Source organism: Procambarus clarkii, chromosome 1, assembly GCF_040958095.1.
Source record: "Procambarus clarkii isolate CNS0578487 chromosome 1, FALCON_Pclarkii_2.0, whole genome shotgun sequence".
Lineage (NCBI taxonomy): Eukaryota > Metazoa > Arthropoda > Malacostraca > Decapoda > Cambaridae > Procambarus > Procambarus clarkii.
This window is the reverse complement of record NC_091150.1, coordinates 45,840,308-45,857,637: the sequence shown is the minus strand read 5'-3', so window position 1 is coordinate 45,857,637 and position 17,330 is coordinate 45,840,308. Positions and strand designations below refer to the sequence as shown.

Below are 17,330 nucleotides of genomic sequence, written 5' to 3'. Positions count from 1 at the left end.
ACATAGTGTGCCAAGAGCTCCGTGATGCTAAATCCTCCCCGTCTGATAGTATGGTTAGTGACACAGGGTCGTGTGATTAGTGCTTTATGCTGCCGCCTGAACTCAAGTGTATGGTCGGGGTCTTAATTTAATGACTAACTAAACAATTGGATATGAACAGCAGTAGTGACAGGATTACACACTGATATATGCTCCAGGTATTATGTCACAAGATGAGTGGCGCTGCCCAATAAACTCGCCCCTCGAGGCAAAATTTAAAAAAAAATTATGTATTAGCCCATTGAATTAATCAATAATTACCGCTGACCGGTCAAGAAGGCCAGAGATATGCTTTTTGACCAAAACGGACAATTTTAACATAACACTTCAGAGGTATATATATATATATATATATATATATATATATATATATATATATATATATATATATATATATATATATATATATATATATATATATATATATATATATATATATATATATATATATATATACTTGCAGTAAGACAGTCAGAGCAGTCAACCAGATGCCATATGTGCAGCCTCCCAGGTGTGTGCGTGCTTGCTAGTTCTCTCTCATGGTTCCCACCTTCTCTCTCACCTTAGCTCGGGATACCACTTGACCTACGTAAAATGTTCTTTTCTCCACTTGACCTGCCTAAGACGGACTTTTACCCCACATAACCTGCCTAAGACGGACTTTTACCCCACATGACCGGCCTAAGATCGCTGCTCACGCATCACAGTCTTGACCTTAACCTGTGCGTCAGACTGAAGACTCAAGACAGCCTGGATAACGTTCCTTAGGTCATTGGTGGTGCTGGAGTCAACGACTGGCCATGTCCCACTGCCTCTCAAGCCACCGAAACTATATATAATAATGAATACCAGGAGGAGGGAGTGAAGGCCAACTCCCGTCACAGGAAATGTATATGTTTATCTCTCAGAATGTTCGGTAATATGTTTATTGCTTGGGATGTTGTTGTTTTAGATTTAGCTACTCAGAACAAAAGTTCCAAGTAGCACGGGCTATGGTGAGCCCGTAGTGGACTTACCTGGCACAGGAGCGAGGCTATGTTTGTGTGCTTGTGATGTGTATCTATGTATGTATTAACACGATATACGGAACGGGGTGAGAATACCTTGAGCTACCTCATCCCTTTGTGTGGATTTTACCTCAATAAACTTATTTCAATTTCAACTCCCGTCACAGTCTCTATATGTGACAAAACATAAGGACTTGGAGACGTCTGGTAGTGACGACAGGGGCCCAAGACCTGGTCGACGCCGACGGTGCCAACAATAAAAAAATCCATACCCGAATTTTAAAGTAATAGCGAGTGCGTTGTGCGTGGTGTACAGGGTACCGGGGTTGATGTGGCATGACTGGTTGACTGGTCTGGTGCGTGTTGAGTGACTGATCACGGCGCTCAAGGTGCCCAGTTCCACTCCACCCGCCCGCACAACTTTATTTCCACCTTCCAGGAGTGGAGGGAAGCTCTCCAAGGTGGTTATTGTTGAACGCTTAAGTTTGTTTTTCTTCGATGACGTCACGTAGTAAAAAATGGGAAGATAACAAACAAACAAATGATAGGGGGAAATTGATATTAATGATGACAGAAAAGAGGAGGAAGGATAGTGAGCCAAGTTGGTGGGTAAGAAGAGGGCAGCTGTACGATGATGTGGTTAATTGTGAGAAGGAAACCGTGGTAAAGGCCGTCGGCCTCTAGGAGTGAGGGAGGATATGTGAGTATGAGGTCCAGGGACAGTGTAAGAGACTTGCTGACGTCACCTCTACACTGACTCAGACGGGGGGGGGGGGTGTTGACCCCCGAGCAAGGGTCGGAGGTGACCACACACCTCAGACACTCACACCAGACTAACCACTTCTGCAGGTTCTACAGGAGTGGTTGAGTATGGTCATGACCTCTCTCTCAGACTCTCAAGCAGTAATACTAGCACCCGGTAAAGCCCGGGTGCCTTCCCCTTAGTCTCGCTTCCCTTTCATGATATACAATATTACCGAACAATGAAACCAATGAATAGGTTATAAGGAAATAATTGTTAATAACGGCAAAATACTCTTAACTAATATGTCACTTGACCAGAATTATATCCTTGAGAATCGCATTGGCAGGGCGGGGGGGGGGGGGTCAATAATAATTAATAATTCTTAACTCATATAGCTTAGGCCTACCCCGGCCAATCAGTGTCCGTCTGGTACTCCAGACCGTGTCTCAAACCTGTTTGGGCGAGGCCGACCCCAAGCCTCTCTCCTCACACTTTGGACAGACAGACAGACAGACATTCACTCTTACACTATACTGGGGGGGGGGGGGGGCCAGAGTTACCAGGGGCTGCCTATGTACATATCCATCCATCCATCCATCTACCTATCCATTTATCCATCTTATACACATCCATCCTTCTGTCCATTCATCTACCTGTTCATCAATCCATATATCTACAATATCCATCCATTAACCTGTCAGTCAGTCCATCCACCTACTCATCTTTCTATCCATATATATATCCATCTATCAATCCATCCCTCTGTCTATTCATCAATCACCATTCATCTACTCATCTTTCTAGCCATTTATATATCCACCTATCTATCCATCTATCTTTCCATCTGTCCATACAGTTATCCATCCATCAATTTATTTATCCACCTACTCATCTTTCTATCCATCTGTCTATCGGCCAAATCATCTACTTATCCATCTACTCATCTATATATACATCCATGTATCCCTCTATTGATCTATCTACCTGTCTATCTGTCAAATCATTTATTTATCCATCTGTCTACTCAACTATCTATACCTCTACGTATCCATGTATCAATCTATGCATCAATCAGTACATCTATCTATCCATCTCTCCATCAATCTATATACTGCCTGTCACCCTCTCTCTCTATCTCTCTGTCTCTGTCTTTGTCTCTCTCTTATACAAAATATAATTGTGTAATGTGTACTCACGAAGTTGTGCTTGTGGGGGTTGAGCTTTGGCTCTTTGGTCCCGCCTCTCAACTGTCAATCAACTGGTGGTGTGGGTAGTCGCCAGTGAGGAGTTCAGTAGTGTGCAATACTAACAGACATCCTTCCATAATAGTCCCCCCCCCTTTACTGTGGTAAAGTACCCCTTACTGTAGTAAAATAAGTGGCTTGAGAAACCTTTGTAGCTGCCGTAAATGCCAACCTCTACCCCAGGAAAAATTGCTGCAAGGGTAATTAATGAGCCTCGTAGCAGTCAGCATTTCCTCTCATGTATATGTGAAGATAAGAGCGCATTCATCAGCATAGGTTAAACATTCTCTCGTTCTCATTCCTCTCTCTTATTCCCCCCCCCCCTCTCTCCCTCTCTCTCTTTCTCTCTCTCTCTCTCACACACATTAAGAAATCCATAAATCATGTCTATTACTCAGCAACTATAGCACATTTCCTGTCATTTCTCTTCGTCATCTGGCTGACCAGCCGGCTGACAAGGAGCAAATGTTCCTTGGTTCCTGGGTAGGAAATCCCCAGGAGTGGCTTGCTGGGCTTGCCTGGGGTTATGACTGTTCATTCTCGTATTCTTGAAGATATCCTCACAGTGTACCCAAAAATTGCCAGTGCAGGCTACTAAACATATGGCCCTGTATGACTAACCATCCTGTGAGATGGGGACTTTTATTACCACTGCTACCTTATTCACTCTTGTGTTGATGATATCTTCAAAAGGCTTCCGGAGTCTGCCAGTGCAGACTGCCTATCACGTGCCTCTGTATGACTAACCATCCTGTGTGATGGGGATTTTTTAGCATCACCTAGTTAGCTTTTTCACACACCTGTACTCCACTTCATATAGTCTAGGGTAGCTGCACTAATGCAGATGTACGTCATATATTAATAAAAAAATAAAAGGTTATGACTTGTATAGTGAAGGAGACTCGCAATCCACATGACGGTAGATTGCGAGTCCTCAAAAGGGCTTCGCCTAGACGGAGGAGAGTGGACTATACTTGGACATGTATGAGAAAGCTCTGGTCCACGGAGACAGCGGATGAGGGCAGTAAAAATGGTCGACAGATAAAATTGGCTGAGATTAAAAGGCGTAGATGGAGAAATAGTATACGAGGAAAAGTAAGAAGAGTGTATAAGGAAGATGAGAGTGGGGGATGGGAGAGGGTGTGAGGAACAGGAGTGACGAGCATAAGAAGAAGAGGAAGAGTGCATGAAAGGGGCCCCCCTCCCCCCACCTTTCCTTGTAGCACGACCTCACACGACTTAGCGGTAGTCAAGACCACACGACTCTTACTTGGGTTCCCTCTTCCACCACTCACACACTGTTCCACGACCACACCTCTCACAAACACAACCATCATTGAGCTGTGCAAAGAATACAGAGGGACGGGTCGAGGGTGATGCACAGTATACTAAGCCACATATGGTGATGACAGCTCAGGAGAGCCTCCCACAAGCCATCAACCACAGACATCAACGTGTCAGTGAACCTAAAACTAACGAGCCTGGCACAATGCGATACCTCGACGCCTTGAAAATATCGAATTTCATAACGAGTAACAGAAGGACAACGAGATGTGAACCTTTAAGTTCTCCCAAAAAGACTGGAGTAAACATACTCCACAAAGAGTACTCTTGCCGCAGGGAAATAGGTATACTGGGTCCAAACAAGAAAGAACATTCCAAAGGGTATCGAGGTACCCAAACAGTGTCAAAAATTTCAGGCAATGGGAAGACTGTACAAAGCTATCCTATTCGATATTGGTAGCCTAGGGCCCCATGAACAACATCTTCGACCCTTCGATAGATAGTTTAGGATCATGAACCTTGCTGCTTGCCTATTAGGGCTGAGTACGGCGCCATGAACTTTGCTCTGCGCTCCCTAGCGGCACACTGATTACTGGGAAGCCGCAGACAGAACAATCTCTGCACCAACCTACCGCAGACATAAACAGCAGGGAGCTCTGGCTTACTTTATGACAGCTGTATTGCTAGTAATGGAGGAGGTCTGCCTTCTTAGCCGGCGACGGGAGTTTATTTTATTATATGCAAGAAAGAGAGTAACCTTCTCAAGATTAGACTCACACACCCACACTCTCTCTTCCTCTAGTTTTCTGTCTCTTATCTCTTCTTTTCTGTACACAGGTTGGTACAAGAATAGATGGCTACTGACTCCTGTTAGCAGGTACAGTAAATTGAAGGTGCTGAGCCTGCTACCTTCAGGGAGGTCTAAACAAAAATTAAGTACCGAAGCTTAGTACATTGATACAGGTTCGTGCCTATAGGCTGTAAGACCCTGGACCTCTGGGTAAATGTGCACTTAATTTCCTGAAGGATGAGGGAGAAGAATTTATTGCACAAACCAGAAATACAAGAGCGGCCAGTTTCCTATTCTTCAGACCATGGTCTGAAGACTGTATCTATTCCTGTACAATTCTTGGGACAGTCTGGACAAGTAAATAGGACGGTACAGGGACAGTGGGCTCCTAGAAGCGAGAAGATTAACAGTAACAACCCAGAAACAGAAGTGATAAGATGCAAGAAAACAGCGAGCAGAGGACATTTATAAAGACAGGGGCAGATGCAGCTCCACCTACATCAATATACAAACTAAAGACCCTAAAACAATAGAAGCAGATGATGAGAGGCTGACAGCGTCCCAGAGATAGAGACAGGCGGACACAGACACATTAACGTACACACAGCCAGAGAGGTGACTGTCAAGGTCAGCTGAAGAGACACTACCTGGAATACAAATGAATTGCCATCTAAGGAAGAAGGCTTTTTAATTTTCAACACTGTATATATATATATATATATATATATATATATATATATATATATATATATATATATATATATATATATATATATATATATATATATATATATATATATATATATATATATATATATATGGAGATCCGGAAGCGGGATGTAGATTTATTCTTCAGATCATTGTGCTGGGATAGATTCAGTCATCAGACCATTGTTAAGGAATGGATATACAGCCTTTAGGATATTGTACAGGAAGATATATATATACAGTCTTCAAGGAATTGTACCGGAAGATATACAGTCTTCAGACCATGGTACAATATTCAGACCATTGTGGAGCAACAAAGCCTTCTAGAGTTGACCGCGGTAATAGAGCTGTCACTGCTACGGTTTCCATGAGCTTGACTCAGATTGCAGTGTGCCTACTTGAGTTTTTTTAAGGTATTTTAAAGTTTAGTGCCCTGCTCATAGCACCAGAGAGACTGCCTGGGCACGCAATTGGATGAAAAGCATGACCTGCCAAGTAACTCTCATTAGGTTAATTAGACTTTCTTCTTTCACCCCCTCCTCTCCTTCTATCCATATCCCCCCCCCCCCCCCCCTCCCTTCCGTTTCACCTCTTATTACAAGGAAAAAAATGTTCAGTGGCCATTAATTTATTCCAAAAGATACTGAAATTTCACCTGAGCATTGAACAGTTAAAATAACCTAAGGATTGTATAAACTGGCCCATGGAGACGGGAGCCCATGGGGACGGGAGCCCATGGGGGCGCCAGCCCACGGCCCATGTATACGGGATAAACAAAAATGGCTATTTTTGCGCTCTCATCATTTGGACGATTCTTACAACGACCAGATTCCAACATCATTCAGAACGCTTCCTCTACCCCCGGAGCGTTCAGGCCCTGGGAAGCAGGTGTGGTTTGTCATGCTTGGCTGACGGGGTGTAGGGGAGGGGGAGGATGTGGTGGGAGAAGCCCGCTATCGTGAGGAGGGGGAGGAAGGGGGGGAACCGGAAGACGGGGAGGGTTGACGGACGCAGTAAGACGAAGAGCGGTGATCGAGGGGGGGGGGAGAAGGGGGAAAGAGTCCGGAAGAAGAGAATGGGAGAGAGGGTGGGTTAGAAGCCAAGTAAAGGGTGGGCCAGACATTGTGGAAGGAAAGAGGTAGAAGAATTCTTGAAACCCTCAACTGATATACACTTTATCTAAATAAACAATACAAACAATCATATAGCATGTTTCATCTCTGCTTCTGGTCAAATCATATCTGGAATTTTGTTAAAGCTTTGAGAATCATGCGTAAATGTCTGGAGAATACCTGTAACTGATTCACGGTGTGGTGGGAGGTCTGACTCAGACCGGAAGTGACACCAGGCTGCGAGCCAGCAGGTCTTCGGCAGGCGAGAACGAGTATAAACATAATACATTTGAAGACCCGTTTGCTCACTTAACCGCGTACGGTATCGACACTAGCGAGTTGGCTTTGGTGTGTGAATGAAACACGACAGAAACTTAAATTTATGATCACAACTTAGCTCCTTAGTTCATCAAGCCCTAAGGTTGATATTTTTACCCTGAGTTTGATGTTTTGCCCTGATGATGTTTTCACCCTTGTGGTTGATGGTTAATATTTTACTGATATTGTCGCTTTTTAAATAGCAAGAAAGGTGTAACGGAAAGATAATTACAAAAATTAACGCACACACCACTGTAACGAACATGACAGCTTTTTACATCTCAATAAATCATAGTCGCTGTACAAATATTCATTAAAAAGAAGCACTATTTCTTATAATATAAATATTAAAAAACTTCTGAGAACAGTTTAGAAATCCACATTGAACAATTAAGATGACAGAGTTGTGTGGAAAGATTGTTATTATTTAGAGTTCGAATCCATAATTAACAAAACCGTGTACTAAAAGTAAGATTTTAGATTTTTTTATTATTAACAAGCTTAGGTATATACAGCAATGCGCTGCTACCCTATTCTATATGAAAGATTACAGTGTAGATCAAAAACTAGCTATAAGTTCATATAATAATCCCATCTCACAGAATGGTTAGTCATACATGGAATCAGGGGAGAAAATACCTGTCTCAATACAAAAATAAATTAACTGACTAAATAATAACTTTACGATTTTAATACTCTCACTATTCTCCCGCTACATTTCATACCCTCTTCCTTAATACTTCTAAAATCTTATTTTTTGTACACGGCTTTGTTGAGCATAAGACATGTGTTGGTGCACTTGGTAATTGTGGGCTGGAGACGACGGTTGGAGGCGGGTAATGGTGTCTCTGCTTCCCGCCCTCCGCCTGCTCACACTGTCACGGCTGCTTCATCCTAAGGAATGCTCTAACACCACTTCTGCTTCATCGTACCCACATTGCCACTTGCACATCCCAACAGCATACTTCCACAGGCTCATCCTAAGCATTGGAATAGACGCTTACGGGCAATGGGAAAAAGTATATATGCTGGTTAGTGTTGTACATGAATGGTCACATGTGTGGAAGAAAATAAGCTAATAAACTAACAAAAATGGGATGTGTGTCATATATAAAAGCCCAAATGCACAATCGTTTGTATGTGCGGTATAAAGTCGAACACCGCTGGACGGAACTCTACTAAATTTGGCATGATGGTAGAGACTCCAAAGGAGGATGTAGGTTATCATCCTACATCCGGATGTAGGATGATAGCGGATTCGCCGGAAGCCCCAGAGGCTACTGGAAGCCTTTAGAACAACATAATGCGGGGTCTAGGACTCCATGGCGGCCTTTATATCGAAGGGCTCTGAAATTCCGCGGAATTTGGAATTTTAAGAGATTCTGGCGGGTCGCCAGCACTAGTGAAGATCTTCATTATACTAAATATTCCGGGGATTTACGAAGACACGGATGCCTATGTCGATAACACCAACGACGCTGGTGTCATATATAGGAACCAAAAACACCTCATGAACTTCAGGGATTCTATCACCATGAAAGAATAAAACATTAGGAGATTTAGTCTGCAGCCATCAAACACTGCAACACCATCAAACGGAATGTAGGAAGCTTCGACATTACTTCTCTTAATCCTTAATCAATTAATACTTCACTAATATAAATTGTAATACCTAATCTCTCACCTTCACACTAACTTTTAAATAAATAAATAAATAAATAAATAAATAAATAAATAAATGTTTATCTCCTTCACTCTTCACGCCTCTCTCATTTTACTCCTTTATAAACATTCGCCCTTCGTATCTCTGTTATATTTGACAAAACCGTGAATTACTGACGAAACGTTATCTGTTATTAATTAAGGTCTCGACTCTTCTTTGCGATTCTCAACGTTGTAATTTTGGTTATTATAATAGTAAAATACGAAATGGTTCAGGTAATCCATACAGGATCTTGGCTAGTGTTGGGCAGACAGATTACTTGCTCAGGTGATAAATATAGACCCTAGGCTAGTATTGGGAAGCCAGAACAAGCGTAGATAATACGTAAATATACTAGGCTAGTGTTGGGGAAGACAGAGAGGGAGACATTGCTCCCTGGGACCGGTGTGGGTTATTCACACTGCGGCAGGCAGTATGTGGTTTGCCACAGCTCATACTTAAGCTCTCTTATCAACCACTGCCATGTTTTCATCCTCAAGTTTATTGTTCTTTATTGCCTCCTACATAAAAAATATTGTTGACTGGCTTTGTAGATTGTCATGAGGATTTAAAAAAAAAACTTTGACTCTTAAGACATTGTTGCCAAGCTCTTGTTCACATAGTTTACAATTGGAATATTCACCATTGGGGGATTCATTATCTGCAGCCATAGATATCGATATCCCAGCCTAGTTCTGGCAATTGCAATGTCACACTGTCTAGTGGATGTTTTATCCTGCCTGTACGTATAATTCTCGGTTCTAAACATGTCATAGCTTTTTATACTTGAGCTTTCTGGCCTTAGAGTCTCAGTAACTGCTCTTTTGTCTTCCCCAATTTCCTGAAATATTGCGGCTTTTACAGCAAAGATTAGAATTCTTATATCCAACTCAATTTCAGACTTATCACATGCAGTTTTAGCTGCCTTGTCTGCGTCATCATGCTGGACAACACCTATGTGAGATGGTATCCATACAAATGAGACTCTGAAACTCTTGCTCTTTGCATTGATAATGTTGTTTATAATGGATGTTACAATATTCCTAGTATCTATTTTGCATGTTGGGTTTTTAAAGACCTGAAGAGCTGACTTTGAATCACAGAAAATTGCTCCTCAACTGTTCTTCAGTGTGTTAGTGTCAAGTTGTAGTGCAGCTAATTCTACACGTGAGGAGCTAAGCCAGTTATTCAGACTCACACTTGTGGTCTATGTACATATATTGTCTTTGTAACACACAGAAATCACAATAGCGTATGCATCAAATGAACAAATCCACAAGGGCCGTGATGAGGGTTCGAACCTACATCCGAAAGGATCCCAGAGGAGCCTTAATCGACTGTGCTACGACATGGTTAAAAGAATTGCAACCGGGAGTTCTACTGACCTCACACGGATCCTGCAGTCTCTCCGAGATACAAACCAAGGTTTTACACAGTTTCCCCATGCACCCGGGCTCTGTCAACAAGCTGTTCTACCTCTTCCAACGTAGGTTCGAACCCCTCATCACGGCCCTTGTGGATTTGTTCATTGTCTTTGTATATTCTACAGGCTGAAATGGTTGTAAAAATATTTTGTGATTGTAGAGTAAGGTATTTTTGTGATAGTCGTAAGTTAAAATATTCTTATTATTGTGAGTAAAGATTTTTTAATAACTGTAAATATGTTCATGTGATTATTGTAGTGTAAATGTATGTATGTTTTGGTTGACAGTTCTGGGAGATCATCAGCGACGAACATGGGCTGACTGCAGCAGGAACACTCCGAGAGAATGTCCCGCACGACGTGAGAGAGCTACAGCTGGAGAGGATCAACGTCTATTATAGGTGAGCCATTGTTACGTATCCTAGGGCTTCTTCTGCTTAAGTAGCTTCAGTTACGTAGCCTAGTGCCTCATCCACTACAAGTAAGTCTTAATTACGTAGCCTAATGCCTCGTCAACTCCAGGTAAGCCTTAGTTTGGTAGCCTAGTGCCTCGTCTACCACAGGCAAGCCTCACTTGTGTAGCCTGGTGCGTCGTGTTCTACAGATAAACCTTACTTTATGTAGTAGCCTAGTGCCTCGTCTACTACAAGTAAGTCTTAATTACGTAGCCTAATGCCTCGTCAACTCCAGGTAAGCCTTAGTTTGGTAGCCTAGTGCCTCGTCTACCACAGGCAAGCCTCACTTGTGTAGCCTAGTTCCTCGTCTACTACAGATAAGCCTTACTTACGTAGCCTGGTGCATCATCTACTTCAGGTAAGCCTTACTTACACAGCCTCGTGCCTCGTCTACTACAGGTAAACCTTACTTTACGTAGCCTAGTGCCTCCTTTACTACAGGTAAGCCTTAGTTACGTAGCTTAGTGTCTCGTCTACTTCAAATATACTTTAGTCTAATGCCTCGTTTACCTCGGACGAGAAGCAATATACATAATAGTTAGTGTTTACTAAGGATCTTTGTCTAGCCTTATGTGTATAACTGCACATTTCAAGTAAAAATTACATAAGCCTTCATGTATAGGAGAAAATAATTAAGTCAACTAAGTCTATATATATATATATATATATATATATATATATATATATATATATATATATATATATATATATATATATATATATATATATATATATATATATATATATATATATATATAAACTCCTCACTCCAGAAGGATTTGCATTTGTGTTGCTCACGTGGCCCAACAAAGTGAGATGATTCCATGAAAATATCTATGCCCAAGCTTACCACCAAGTGCTGTCGGGTCGTTGGGAATATACCCTCGGCTACCAATGACTTTTGTACAGTCACGGTGGTCGAGTGGTTAAGGAACCAGGTACACCATGGTGCATAGTGCTCCTGGCTGCCTGGCTATCTGGGTTCGAATCCTTCTGAGGTGTGGAGTTTTCAGTTGCATATTGACTTGGGGACCATTCAAGCTTGTTCGCATATATATAATTATTTATTTATAATATTAGGTTTAAGTCAAACATGCCAAGTTATTTACAAATTATTAGTTAATGAAACTTGAAACAATCAACAATCATATATATTTAATCTCAATAAATTGTATTCGTTTAAATGTACTTAGTCTAATCTTTACAGGAAATCTACAAATCTACCTATTGATAGGTACCTATAAATATTTCTAATTCTACCCACAGCCTGTTATTATTATTGTTTTTCTATAATAATCATTATAAGTTGTAAATTTGTTTAAAATCGGTAATTTCTCCTTTTCAAATGTAAATTTTCATTTAGAATAGTCTTTCAGAATAACAATCTTGCTCAGTTGCCAAAAGTTACATTTTTTTATTATTATTATTATTATTATTGATTTTTCTAATCTGAAAGAGCATTAAATAAGCCGGACTTGACATTAGATTATTAAATGTCGTACGATTATTTGAGCGTCTTCAGTTACTTAACCAACTATGTATGACCCCTTGGATGTCAGGAATGACCCCTGGGTTCCAGTGTGATCCCGTTGGACCCTTGAGTGCTAGGTAAGACCTTTATGACCTATTCTAGATATTTCCCCAAATTACTTATGTGATTTCGTATACCCCCTATTTACAGTGACAGGTTATCTATTATAATATCAAAATTCCCAGTATGTCCCTTAAGGTTTGAGTGTGACGAGTGCGACTACTGACTGCCTAATGTGGTCTCATATGATTCGTAAGTATATATATGACCACTGGGTGATGTGAGCTAATATGACATTTGAGTGGCAGATATGATCGAGTACAATCCTCAGGTGTCAGGTATTGACACTATATGATTCGTGAGTGCCAGATGTGCTATCTGTGTGTCTGGTATGGCATTACATAATTAGTGTATGAACCTCCACAGTGAGGGTGCCCCAGGAAAATATGTGCCCCGAGCTGTCTTGGTGGACTTGGAACCTGGCACCATGGACTCTGTCAAGGCCGGCCCTCTTGGAGAACTCTTCAAACCCAGTCACTTTGTTTTCGGTACGTGGTGAAGGCGACTACGCAGCGGCGCGCAGACATCATGGCGTGGGGAGGTGCCTCACCATACATGTGGCCATTTTCACTAATAACTCACCTACCTCCTCTAATAACAGCATCATCGTGAGCAGATTCATCTGTAGTTCACATGTCTCCCCTCATAGTCCCATAGTAGACCATAGTCCCACCGAGCTCACTAAGACATCACATAGGAAAGGGGCAGCTTCTTCCCGCGTCTGCGGGGGCATAAAAAGAAGGGGGGGGGGGGTTATCCCGGACTTGCCTGTCAGGTTTTAACAACATTCAGTGGAAGTTGGTTCACCTCTTCTCACGAGCTTCACTAACATCATCAAAGGGAAGCAACTGTCCCCTTCCCTTCTGCATTACTCACATGCCTCTATATAACAGCCTATACAAAGGTCAGGGCCTCCTTCAACTCACGAACTTCGGCAAATCAACAAGGATCCACACCCACCACAGCGCCTGTGAACGTGTGCACGTTTCTCTTGATGATTGAAAGATCCTGCATCTTTTTACATCTTAACATTAAAAACTAGTTCAATATTTATGTTGTGTTAAAAGTGGCCAGTTTGGTTGATCTGATTTCACAAATTAGTTTAAATCTCGCTAAGATGAAGTTTATCAGTTATCAAGGGAGATAAAAACAAACAGCACTAGCAGCAGCAGCAGACAGCATCAGCAGAGGGAGTTCCTTTACCTTCTGAATGTTAATGAATTCTATGGTTATCTGGTTGCTTTTCCCGATAAACAGAGTTTAGTTCGCTTTACAGCCTGAATACAGACTGAACTAAGTAATATTCACTCTTCTGGTTGCTGACCAACAATCACCCAAATGCCATGTCGCGTGATGATTCATAAAACCCTCGACCCTGGTATAACTTTAATATCAAGTTTCTTCCTAAACTTATTATTCAGTCCTATTTCGTGTGACTATTGTGCACATTTAATTAAGGTGACATTACTTGACTGAGAAAAATGTCCACGGGTCACGAATCATCAGCTGCATGTCATTTATTTAAGTGGCTACTACAGGAGACGAGAGGGGCGCTTATCTCACCAACAATAACAAGATCCTTCAAAAAGAAACAACATCCTGTCTGTTGTGAAAGCAAAATAACATCAATCAGCCCACAAAGACCTAAATTGACAATCTAAATAAGAAACTTTTGAAACTTAATTTGCACCATCCAGTCTCTGACGACTAGGCTTCTTTCAAAAAGGCATCTGCCTTATTTATTGGGGTTTAAAGAGCTTTTTTTAAGGTCTTTTGTGGTATTTCAAGCGGTCACAACGTAACGGGATGTTGATGGGCAATATAGCAGCGTTCTTGCACTAACAGCCGGGTTGTTTACTGCTTGTTTAACAGCGAGGGGAACAAGGAAAAGTTTGTGCCTCGGGCTGTTCTGGTGGACCTGGAACCCGGCACGATGGACTCCGTGCGCGCTGGACCCCTCGGCAAACTCTTTAAGCCAGAGCACATCGTCTTCGGTTAGTAGATGCCTCCCTCACTCTCCATCACTATACCACCATACTCTCCATCACTATACTCTCCATCACTACACCACCATACTCTCCATCACCATACTCTCCATCACTACACCACCATACTCTCCATCACTATACCACCATACTCTCCATCACTATACCACCATACTCTCCATCACTATACCACCATACTCTCCATCACTACACCACCATACTCTCCATCACTACACCACCATACTCTCCATCACTACACCACCATACTCTCCATCACTACACCACCATACTCTACATCACTACACCACCATACTCTCCATCACTATACCACCATACTCTACATCACTATACTCTCCATCACTACACCACCATACTCTCCATCACCATACTCTCCATCACTACACCACCATACTCTCCATCACTATACCACCATACTCTCCATCACTACACCACCATACTCTCCATCACCATACTCTCCATCACTACACCACCATACTCTCCATCACTATACCACCATACTCCATCACTATACCACCATACTCTCCATCACCACACACACTACACCACCATACTCTCCATCACCACACACACTACACCACCATACTCTCCATCACCATACTCTCCATCACCACACTACCATACTCACCATCACTACACCACCATACTCTCCATCACCACACTACCATCACTACATCACCGTACTCTCCTTCACTACACCACCATACTCACCATCACTACACCACCTTCTCCCCAGGTTAGACAAATACCTTCTCTCTCACTCTCATAATTACTGCCATCGTTAGAGAAACTGTTTACCCACATGTTGGCAGCCTTGGTCAACAGTGCTCACTGGTGGCCCTCTCCTCCCTGTTCCCTTATTCTGGGCGCACCTTCCCCTATACCACCCTTATACCTGACACATCTTCTCTCATACTTTCTTTATGTTCGGTTAATGTTACCTCATACTGCTGTTGTGATAGGTATACCTCGCCACATACTCTGTAGACCTTGCTTCATACTCTCCTTATTCTCGGTTAACTTGGCTTCATGCTCGGTACCCCTATTCTCATATTCGGCAGACCTCGCCTCATGTTCAGTAGATATCACTTCATACTGCCTTGTGCTAGAGTAAACCACCCATTATTTATGCGTCTCGCTCCTGGCCGGTCGTAGTTCGATCTCTCACAGTCTAAATGGTTGGGCACTGTTCCTTCACTCTGTCCTTATTCCCTGGCTCCTTGTCCTAATATCCCAGCTTCTTGTCCTTATACCTTAAAAACTTGTCCTCATATTCCTCCCAAGTGCTATATAATCATACTGGCTTAGTACTTTATCCTATTAATGACCTTATCTTGTATAATGCTCTCTTTATTCACGGTATCCTCAATATACCGGTATCCTGAGGCCTTATCCTCACCTTATCCACGGAGGATAAGGTGGACCTTCTACTCGGTAGACCTTCCTTGTACTCCGTATATTCAGTATAGCCTTCTCATGCTCCCTTTTACTAAGGTAAACTACACTTCATACTCCTTGCATTAGGGTAAGACTCTCCTCATTCTCCTTGTACTACAGTAAACTTCGTCTCTTATTCCCCCTTTCGTGTAGTATATCTTCCCATATACATCACTGACCCTTGGTATACCCGCCGTGTTCTCTTTACACTCAGTAAACCTTTCCTTATAATCAACAGTGTCTTCATTATCTTCTTGCACTCAGTAGAGGTTGTAATTGTATATTTAATTTAGCAAAATAATTCTGTAGCACTTCGTCATTCTTCAGTATGGCCAAAGTTAATAAGAAAACAAAATCTCCCTATAATATGCAAATTAAACATCAGAGCCGAGATGGAATTAACAGGGGTCAAATATTCACTTTTTGTATTAAGGAATTATATGCTTGGTCTTCATATTAAACACAGACGCCATTTATGTTGGTGCGTTTCACTTAGCATAGGTAAATGCTGTTAGTATGAGACATTTTCCTGTACCTTAAGACGAACGTTTGACCTTTGCTGAACCATAAGAGTGCTTAGTGAACATTGCCATAGTCAGCAGCTACTTAAGAACTAGCGGATATGAACTAGTAACTAACAGCGAAGGACTTGCTCGCCTGCTCTCCCCCCTCATGCTTGTTGCACGTGTGTCTGCATCCCTGCTTCTTCCTGTCAAGCAACAGCATGATTGTTGCATCCTTGACGTCCTCCTCCTCACTCTTCAACATACATGGTGCTCATCAACATATTTCATATGCACGTCCCAATTCAAATGAATATATATATTTTTGTATTTAAAGGTGATTTTACCATAGTGAATGCATTTGCTTTTTGTTTCAGTAATTAATTCTAACGTATTATAGAGGAACTTGATTTGTAAATTAGCTTCTCTCGTTTTTTACTTCTAAAATGTTAAGTTTGTACCATAGTAAAGCTTGTTAAATAAACAGAAGCGAGGGACAAGTGATAGAAACAACTGAAATTACTTGAATATACTCTATGAAGAAATACGTTGAGGTTGCAGTATTTAACTTTCTCCGTTGACACCCCTTACCGGACCGTCCAAATATTAACCTTTTTCACAACGACAGGTCAGTCGGGTGCGGGCAACAACTGGGCGAAGGGTCACTACACGGAGGGAGCGGAGCTGGTGGACTCTGTGCTAGACGTGGTGAGGAAGGAGGCTGAGAACTGTGACTGCTTGCAAGGGTTCCAACTGACCCACTCCCTGGGCGGCGGCACGGGCTCCGGCATGGGCACCCTCCTCATCTCCAAGATCAGAGAGGAGTTCCCAGACAGAATCATGAACACTTTTTCAGTCGTCCCGTCCCCAAAGGTAAGTGTGAAGGCCTTTCCTCTTTATCCTCTTCCTGAGTTTGTAATTCCCTCAGGAGGAGGATGGGGATATAAAGAGATGGGGATTGGTCGATAA

The 17,330-nt window shown here is 42.1% G+C and overlaps 1 protein-coding gene across 2 annotated transcripts in view; it reads left to right on the top strand.

Annotated features, from left to right (window-relative positions):
• Nucleotides 1–17,330, top strand: part of LOC123774608 (tubulin beta-4B chain) — a 30,301-nt gene that overhangs the window by 9,822 nt on the left and 3,149 nt on the right. The window contains exons 2-4 of one of the 2 annotated variants that reach the window (XM_045769184.2): nt 10,661–10,773; nt 14,291–14,412; nt 16,990–17,234. In XM_045769184.2, coding sequence (XP_045625140.1) covers nt 10,661–10,773; nt 14,291–14,412; nt 16,990–17,234 — 480 coding nt within the window. Of the gene's footprint in view, nt 1–10,660; nt 10,774–12,784; nt 12,907–14,290; nt 14,413–16,989; nt 17,235–17,330 lie in introns of both variants that reach the window. The other variant, XM_045769109.2, reaches the window with a different exon arrangement.